The sequence below is a fragment of the Palaemon carinicauda genome, chromosome 10 (genome assembly GCF_036898095.1).
Source record: "Palaemon carinicauda isolate YSFRI2023 chromosome 10, ASM3689809v2, whole genome shotgun sequence".
Lineage (NCBI taxonomy): Eukaryota > Metazoa > Arthropoda > Malacostraca > Decapoda > Palaemonidae > Palaemon > Palaemon carinicauda.
Genome location: NC_090734.1, coordinates 140,758,252 through 140,768,251, shown reverse-complemented (window position 1 = coordinate 140,768,251; position 10,000 = coordinate 140,758,252). Strand labels below are relative to the sequence as shown.

Genomic DNA, 10,000 nt, shown 5'->3' with positions numbered 1-10,000 from the left:
CACCCTGACATTAAACCGAGTTAAGTTGCCATGTTATCACCTGAATAATATCTTGGAACGTTCGGACGCCAACACACATCATCTAAAGGCGATGTTACTCGCGCTATTTCTTTCAACATCTCTCCATTAACATCTTTTTATTTATTCCTGCAACTTTCGATGCCTTGTTTACTATAAGGGCTCCTTTTACTTATTTAGGCGGTAGCGGTGACTGATTATAAGATTTTAAAGTATTGTATATTCTTCATTCATTACTTATGTATAATTTATTTATTTCCTTATTTCCTTTTCTTACTGTAGGAGCAATTGGGCTTATAGCATCCTGCTTTTGCAATTAGTGTTGTAGCTTAGCTAGTAATAATAATAATAATAGTAATAATAATAATAATAATAATAATAATAATAATAATAATACCAATGCTTATTGACGCAAAGGGCCTCGGTTAGATTTTGTCATTTGTCTCTATCTTGAGCTTTTAATTCAATATTTCTCCATTCACCATCTCCTACTTCGCGCTTCATTTCATAAATACTTATATAATTTAGAACATAACAGGAAATGATTATTGCTTGATCATGCTAATTTGACTATGTCATTATACCATCCATTGAATGGACGTACCCTTATACAAAATCACTCCCAACCACCTCCTCCCCCCCCACCCCCCCCCCCCACACAAAAAAAAAAAAAAAAAAATTTGCTATTGACTAGTCATCACAAAAAGAAACCGCTGCAATATTTAAAAAAGAAAAAAAAAGAGTGTTGACTAAGGCCTAAATATACTTTCAACCTCTCAAGTCATTTTTTCGAGTCTTTCCTTCACCCCAAAAATAAAATTCCACAAGATCTTCTATGCGTGGACTTCACGCTCACTTCATTTGTAAAGTCACTCTGGACTTCACTAATAATAAGTTTCTTCAGTTCTTTCTAATGACCCAAGGCGATGTGAAGACATGGGTGTCTATGACAAAGGGAAGGGGGGAGACAGACCCCCCACCCCCCCCCCCCACCCCCAACACTTCGGGAGGGTCACAGAGATCTAGGTATTTAAATTGAAGGAATACACCTTCGGCTATGTCATAACCCCGAAGCCTTCCTTCCGTTTTGGACTGAGCAAGAACCACTCTGATACATCATGAAAGTCTTGGTAATTTTAAGTCGCTATAGTTTGTGATAGATTTTTGTACACACGTCTTATGGCATTAATGTAATGTCCATTTTCTCTCTATTTAACTCAGAGACTTATATTTTTTCTCTCTATTTCCTTTTTTTTCTCTGTATTTTATTCCTTCTTTCTTTCTCTATGCCCTGTTTGTTAGAATAATAATAATGAGAATAGGGAAGTGGGGAATATGGGGAAAGGAAGAGTACCCCTGGATACAATCCAGTTTATAGCTCAAAGGTAGGTACTCGGGATGGGAAAGATTAAGGAAATAGGGAGAAAGAGAAGTACAGGAGAAGAATAAAAGAGAGGGGCAGACCCTCTTGCGATATTAGGGAATTGGTATTTATTCCTTGTTTCTTCATTGTAGCTCGTATGTGATATATTGGTGTACACACGTCTTGTGGCATAAATTTAATGTTAATTTTCTCATTATATAACACAGAGGCTTATCTTTATTCTCTCTGTTTCCTTTTTCTTCATTGTCAGCTATGTTGCATATTTTTTTTTTTTTTTTTTTTTTTTTTACATAATTCTAACCATCCTCTACATTCAGATCTTCCCGGACAGTTCCATCCTGTTCATAATATTGAGCATACAGTTAATTCTATTAGTCAGGCCTTCATCATCATGAGGCTCAATACTACACAGTATTCTAGAAGTTTTATTCCAGCTGTGACCAAGTTGTGGAATGATCTTCCTAATCGGGTAGTTGAATCGGTAGAACTTGAAAAGTTCAAACTTATAGCATATGTTTTTACGATGAACAGGCTGACATAAGTCTTTTTTAAAATTTATATATGAATTATCTGTTTTAATGTTGTTACTGTTTTTAAAATATTCTATTTTAGTTGTTCATTACTTATCATATCGTTTATTTATTTCCTTAATTCCTTTCCTCACTGGGCTAATATTCCCTGTTTGAGCCCTACGGCTTATAGCATCTTGCTTTTCCAACTAGGGCTGTAATTTCACTTGTAATAATAATAATAATAATAATGATAATAATAATAATAATAATAGTAGTAGTAGTATTAGTAGTAGTAGTTGTGGTGGTAGTTAGTAGTAATAATAATAATAAAAATAATAATAATAATAATGATAATAATAATAATAATAGTAATAATAATAATAATACTTTTAGGTCGTGGTGCTGCTGGTAGCCTTCGTGGCTGCAGAGCAGAAACGCTCAGCTGATCCTGGCTACGGCGTTACTACTATCCATAGCCATGGATACGGTGGACACGGAATTGGCCACGGTCATGGATTTGGTGGCCTTGGAATAGGCTTTGGTCTTGGCCATGAGCTAGGCTTGGGACACGGTGGCTTCGGACATGTTGGCTTGGGACACGGCGGCTTCGGTCACGGCGGCTTGGGACACGGCGGCTTGGGACACGGCGACTTCGGACATGGTAACTTTGGTTTTGGCGGGCACGGGATTGGAATTGGCCATGGCATTAGCTACGGTTATGGCCATGGTCATGGACACGGCGGCCTCGGTTATGGACATTACATTGGCAAACGCAGTGCTGATCCTGAACCCGGTTTGGGGCATGACCATGGATTCGGACATGGATTTGGACATGGTCATGGAATTGGACATGGTCATGGATTTGGACATGGATTTGGACATGGTCATGGATTCGGACACGGCCACGGAATCGGAGATGGCCACGGCTTCGGACACGGCCACGGCTTTGGACACGGCCTCGGATTCGGACATGGCCACGGATTCGGAGACGGCCACGGATTCGGACATGGCCACGGATTTGGCCATGGAATTGGCCTTGGACATGCTGTTGGACACGGCCACATCGTTGGACATGGCCATACCATATCCTATTCCTCAGTCTTCCCACCTCCCACATACGGATTGGGCGTCGCTGGCCATCCGTATCATGGCCATTCTATTGTGGCCAACAGACTGCACACCAACTATGGCCACGGTTATGGCTATGGCCACTAATTTGACCATCATAATCCCTTGAGTTATCCACATAACCACTGGGGATATCCCTGGAGTCACAGTTGTCATCTGTAGGATATTTCTAATACTATCCAGAGTATCCTGTATGCAATCCTGTCTCCCTACCATAAATAGATGCTGCCCATACGGGCATAGAAGGAACCCGTTAGCTCTTGTATAAATGCTACCATGTATCATACGTGTCTGTACATAGAATAAATAAATACGAACGATTAATATAATTATGTAAGCAAAGAATCAATGGTTTCATTTTACTTGGAAATATTTTCATGTCTCAAATGGTTATATGTATCACAGTGTCTTTGACACTGATACATTGTCCTTGAGAAAAAATATTAAACATAAAAATAATTTTGGGGAGTAATAAGCATCGGAAACTAAATTTCAATGTATCATGTAAACACAGTACGAAAAATCCTTCATTATCAATGTAAAATTTATTCAATTTTGAATTTTTCATAATATGAAAAACTACAGAAATCAATTATATAAACGAAAAAGGCCAATATGAGAGAAAGAAAAGTGACAGCATGAATTTGAAATTGAATCAGAAGCAAATAACTCATGAGAGAGAGAGAGAGAGAGAGAGAGAGAGAGAGAGAGAGAGAGAGAGAGATCAATTAAATCAAAATCATTGAACAGCGCAGCATGACCCATTAAACGTTCATTTTCGACTACTACCAGCCTATCCTTTCATCTCTATAGCCTGTCGCTGGTTGAACTGCCGAAGCATTCTAGCGAACATACTCGTGGAGTATCGAATTCAATATTGACGAGCAGTACCATAAATCCAGCATATGTATATCCACCCAAAGACCCAATAGACAAACCTCCAGCCGGCCGCAAATCACTGGCCATTGGTGCTATTCGGAATCCTAGTTGGAGCTCGGGAAGGCTCCGAAGCATAAATCCTCAGCGAGTTTATGCGAGTGTGTTCGCCGAAGGGGCGGTCGGCAATATTTCTGCTTTTGCAGGTCAATCAAGGTTTTTTTTTTTTTATTGGCGTGATGCCGAGAGATTGGTCGTAGATATTCCTGCTTTCAGAAGAGGTATTTCAAAGTTTTATCTTATTTTAATTTGTTTCCTATTGGCAAGTTCGTTGAAGAGCAGTCTTCAATATTTTATTTCTGCTTTTGCAGGTCAATCGAGGTTTTTTTTTTTTATTGGCGTGATGCCGAGAGATTGATCGTAGATATTCCTGCTTTCAGAAGAGGTATTTCAAAGTTTTATCTTATTTTAATTTGTTTCCTATTGGCAAGTTCGTTGAAGAGCAGTCTTCAATATTTTATTTCTGCTTTTGCAGGTCAATCAAGGTTTTTTTATTTTTCTATTGGTGTGATGCCGAGAGATTGGTCCTATATATTCTTGCTTTCAGAAGAGGTATTTCAAAGTTTTTTCTTATTTTAATTTGTTTCCTATTGGCAAGTTTGTCGAAGAGCAGTCTTCAATATTTTATTTCTGCTTTTGCAGGTCAATCAAGGGTTTTTTTCTATTGGTGTGATGACGAGAGATTGGTCGTAGATATCCTTGCTTTCAGAAAAGGCCATTCAATTTTTTTTTCTTTTAATTTTTTTTCTATTGGCATCTTCGTCGAAAGAGCAGTCGTCAATATTTCTGCTTTTGCAGGTCAATCAAGGGTTTTTTTCTATTGGCGAGATGCCGAGAGAATGGTCTTGGACAATCCTGCTTTCAGAGGTCATTCATTTTTTTTTTTCCTTTTAATTTGTTTTCTATTGGCATGTTCCTCGAAGGAGCAGTCTCTAATATTTCTTCCTTTAGAAAGTCACTCAATTATTTTTACAAGACTGTTCGCCAAAACATCTCGATATACTTATTTTCAGAGAAAGATATAAGGTTATATTTCATTCCTCTTCTTATTCATGACCTTAATTGGTTCATGTTCTGGAGAAATGTAATTTTGCAACTAACAATTTCTCAGAATAGTTTATTATTTACACCACTTCACCAGGAATATTCAAATCAAGTCGTTTTCATTCATAATTCGCAACATTACTCGTTGATGAATGACTCAATTTTCTCCTCAGTTCGTCCTTTTCTACGAGTAATGTGTATCATAAAAAAGTCCTGATGTCTCATAAAAGCGAATGAGACGCCAAATGTCTCTGGCAGTTCATCCAGGTTGAATAATTGTGATTATATTCGTCTACTGTATTTCATTGAGTTGTATTTGTTTGAATAGTAACGATTATTATTAAAATTATGATTATAATTATGACGCTATTTATCCCATAATTGGGGTATAATTAAGGAGAGAGAGAGAGAGAGAGAGAGAGAGAGAGAGAGAGAGAGAGAGAGAGACAATAATTTTAATAATAATGATGATATTAATAATGAAAATAATACGTACATACGTACATATAGACACTTGCACACAGACACACACACATAAGTAAATATCAACCACAAATGTCATTTGAAATCGATTTCAATCTTGGGAATATATATCCACTGGAAATTCCTTTATGATAAATGTTTCAGGCTGGGCAAGGATTCGAACCTATGCCTCAGAGTCGAAACAATGCCAGCAGTAAACTCTATCAAACGAACTATCAAGGGAGATATAAGTTCTCTGTACATATTCCTGTACAAAGAACTGTTCTTAGACTTGAACTCAACCCATCTCCATTAATTAGTTTTAATGAGGTATGTGGTAACGTCGAGTCCAGCTCAAACTCGTTAGTTTCTTTGGGCGCTGCAACCTTGCCCTCCTTGTGAGCTAAGGATGGGGGTTTGGGGGAGCCTATAGGTCTATCTATTGAGTTATCAACAGCCATTGCTTGGACCTCCTTGGTCCTAGCTTGGATGGAGAGGTGCTTGGGCTCTGATAATATGTATATATGGTCAGTCTCTAGGGCATTGTCCTGCTCGAAAGGGCAATGTTACTGTCCTCTGCCTCTGTAATTCATGATTGGCCTTTAGACCTTTAAACCACAGTATCTTCGTAACTTTTTTTTTTTTTCGCGCACATATTTCGCATTACCTTCTCACTACCAAATGAAAAAAAAAACTGTCACATTTATTGAAAAGCTTCAAACTGGCTTACATAAAAGTACAGCAAAGTCTACAAAAAAATAAAAATCCAAGAAAATTTTAATATGTGAATAATTTTGAAGAACACGTTCGTTATTCTTTACAATAGAACATCTTTAGAGGCCAGGAAAGACACTAGAGAACTTCTTTAAAAGGATAGCATCAATAAGACCTCCTTAGTCTCAATCTCTCTTCAACAAGTTTCCTAACGAGGGAAGCTTGTTTAGGGACAATGAACTCCTGCGGGATGACGAGTAAAAGAGGCTCTGGCAAAAATCCGCCTTTGACATTGTTCACGTAATCGCTTTCCATCAGTATTATACTGTGGTGGAAAAAGGTAAAGATATTGATTCCTGGTGATTTTGCTAAAATACTTTTTGGAAGTTTTTTTCCTGCTCTCTCTCTCTCTCTCTCTCTCTCTCTCTCTCTCTCTCTCTCTCTCTCTCTCTCATCCCAGACCATCCAAGACTGGAAGATGCAAAATACACCGGAAGACGCATTAGCAACTCTCTGGTGGATATACGAGGTGCCTCACACTGAGGGACTTTGGGGAACCTAAACATAGAATAAGGCAATAAGGCTCTCTCTCTCTCTCTCTCTCTCTCTCTCTCTCTGTCAGTAATGGAAAATCAAATTTGAAAACATGCTAATATTTCACGTATATTCAAGCTTTATTCGACAAAGCGATGTACAAGATAAAAAAAAAAAAGTTTTAACCCATTCATCGGAATTGCAATTTTAAATTACATAAACACCTTTTGTTATATTTATCCTGATTTTAATTAATCAATTAATTAAGACCTTCAAAACCTCCTGTATATTTTCTTAATAGTTCTGTTGTAGGATTCATGACAGAAATAAGCATGGAAAACCAACCCTTTGTTTCCTTAATATTCTAATAATACAAGTCCAATAAAGCTGGTTTCAAAAACTATTATTTTAACAAACACGACTTAGGCTAAAGGAGAAAACACTTTGGTTTGTTATATGTATGTAAGTATATATATATATATATATATATACATATATGTATATATATATATCTGTGTGTATATACACACACACACACACACACACACATATATATATATATATATACATATATATATATACATATATATATATATATATATGCGTGTGTGTGTGTTTTTTTTTAGTATGTGTCTATAAAATATATATGCATCTATCTATCTGTCTATGTATATATATAGATATATATATATATATTTATATATATATATATATATATATATGTATATATATATATATACACATACAGTATATATGTATATATATATATATATATATGTATGTATATATATATATATATACATATATACATACATATGCAAGTATGTGTTTATATATATATATATATATATACCCTACCCCTTATCGAATTATTCATCTAAGAATAAAAATACAAATGCGCAGAGTGTATATGACCGTAAAAATATTGGAATCCATAACATTCCTCACTACATAGCAATGCCTCCACCTGGCGAAATAACAGAAGGTCGTGGGGTCATTCGAAAAACATATGTTGGTCATTGTTTTGACGTAGTTGACAACTTTATTGTTTGTATAAGCTATAGATGTATCATTCAATAAAAATATGGCAATTGTCGTTATTCACTTTATCGGTTTTTGAGCAATTTTCTGGGCGTGAAGTTCGTGCCAGGCAATTTATATATACGTTTTCTATGTTATTTGGGAGAGTATATGATACTTTTCATTTGGTGAGGAATTTTATTTTCGTGTGTTGGTAAATGGGGTTTTTGTTTGACTTTAAGGAAACACCAAAATGTGTCTAAATATCTTTGGTTTAAATATTTTTTTTCAAATTTAAATGTTAAAGTTCAATGACAGTGCCATCTATACCTTTTTTATATCTTAATGTCATTTATATATATATATATATATATATATATATATATAGGAAATTTCCTAGAAGTTACTCGCAGGGGGTAATTAGTAACAATATTTGGAAAATAATTTAGTCTGTATAACAACAAATACTGCAGTTTCCAGTCCACTGCAGGAGAAAGGTATCAGACATGTCTTTATTCATATCTGTGGTTTGGCCAATTTTCATAATCACGCTGGCCAGCTGCGGATTGGTGACGTTGGGAGACTTTTGCCTGATCACTCAAAGCAAACCAACCTAGTATAGGTGGCCCTGACTAGTACAACTTTGCTGATCAGGGTACTACACAAATCCTTTCACCACGTTAAGATATCTCCACTCAAGGTTAAATGGCAAACTTTGACTGATATGTTAGTCAAGCGCCTGGGCTTGATAATAAAATTTAATTATATTTCATCTAATATCTCAATTATGGATGTAGATTAATGATGGGGTTTGACTGATGCATAACTCTGAGACTAAGCTTAATGATAAATTATGGTTAATATGTCACTCAGGGCTTAATGTCAAAGTTCGAAATTTGTCAGTTTTATGGCTTTTAGGGGTTTTTTTTTTCTTTCTTTTTTTTTTTGAGGTGTTCAAGAGCAAAACTTGACTCATTAGCCATCAAGAAGACTTGGAAAAAGGACACCTTTTGACGAAGTGTCACTTTGAAAATGGGGTTTTACAGTAGTAGTAGTAGAAGTAGTAGTAGCAGTAGTAGTAGTAGTAGTAGTAGTAGTAGTATTAGCAGCAGCAGCAGCAATGGAAGTAGTAGTAGTAGTAGTATTAGCAGCAGCAGCATTAGTAGCATTAGCAACAGCAGCAGTAGTAGTAGCATTAGTAGCAGCAGCATCAGCAGCATTAGCAACAGCATCAGTAGTAGTAGCATTAGTAGCAGCAGCAGTAGTAGTAGTAGTAGTCGTAGTAGCAGTAGGAGTAGCTATCCATCGAAATCGTTTTGATCGTTACCTCTGTCTTAATGATCATATCTCTCTCATCCAATAACCATAATAAAAAAGAAAGTCCTTTGACTCCTCAATATCTGCTATTTTTCCCCCCAAATCCTAAATCTTCGCCTTTTGTCTGCGTGCGAACTCACTGGAAAAAGCAGAGATGCTTGAGATAAGAGCATCTCCGTCGGAAGATAGCAATATTTCTCCTTCCTTTTACTTCGCCAGTTCCAAACAGCTTTTTGATAAGGCACCAATTTCTTCTTGCTTTTTAAAAGGACTTCGAGACGGGACGAAAGAAACTAAACTTCCAAGATATACGAGGTTGACCCCGAGAGATTTTCTTAGATGGCCATTTTTTTTTTCTAGTTTTGGAAGTTGACCCGGAGAGATTTTTCAAGCATTTTTTTTTAGTTATGGAAGTTCTTACTTCTTCACATTCTTTTCTTTCTCTATCTGGCGTTTTAGAGATTTAGTAGAAGTGGAAGACCGCCAAAGATAGCGAGATATTTGAGAGAATTGGCGCGAAATTGATAGAGATAAGGTTTGATGAATGGGAAGTAATATGTAGGCTTTGTCTAAGCCCGGAAATCGAAAAGGGGATTTTTGAAAGAGGTCTTTCCTACCGGTAATGATATCCTTTATTTATGTTAACTATATTCAAACGCAAATGTTTATATCAACTATATACTTAAAAATTAGGAATTTTTACTAATATTTAATGGGATATTTATCAACATTCTGAAAATTGAAGTTAGATGTTTATTTTCTTTACCAGTTTGATGAACAATTTGTTCGTATATACTATATATATATATATATATATATATATATATATATATATATATATATATATATGTATATATATACATATATGTGTGTATATATATACATACATATATGTATATATATATATATATATATATAATATTAGAGAGAG

The 10,000-nt window shown here is 35.8% G+C and overlaps 1 protein-coding gene across 1 annotated transcript; it reads left to right on the top strand.

Moving 5' to 3' along the window:
* Positions 1 to 1,087: 1,087 nt before the first annotated feature.
* On the top strand, positions 1,088 to 3,129 carry LOC137648285 (uncharacterized). Its single transcript, XM_068381213.1, has 2 exons — positions 1,088 to 1,148; positions 2,308 to 3,129. The coding sequence occupies exons 1-2, from the start codon at positions 1,137 to 1,139 to the stop codon at positions 3,127 to 3,129; spliced, it is 834 nt and encodes a 277-aa protein (XP_068237314.1). The 5' UTR covers positions 1,088 to 1,136.
* Positions 3,130 to 10,000: the final 6,871 nt, after the last annotated feature.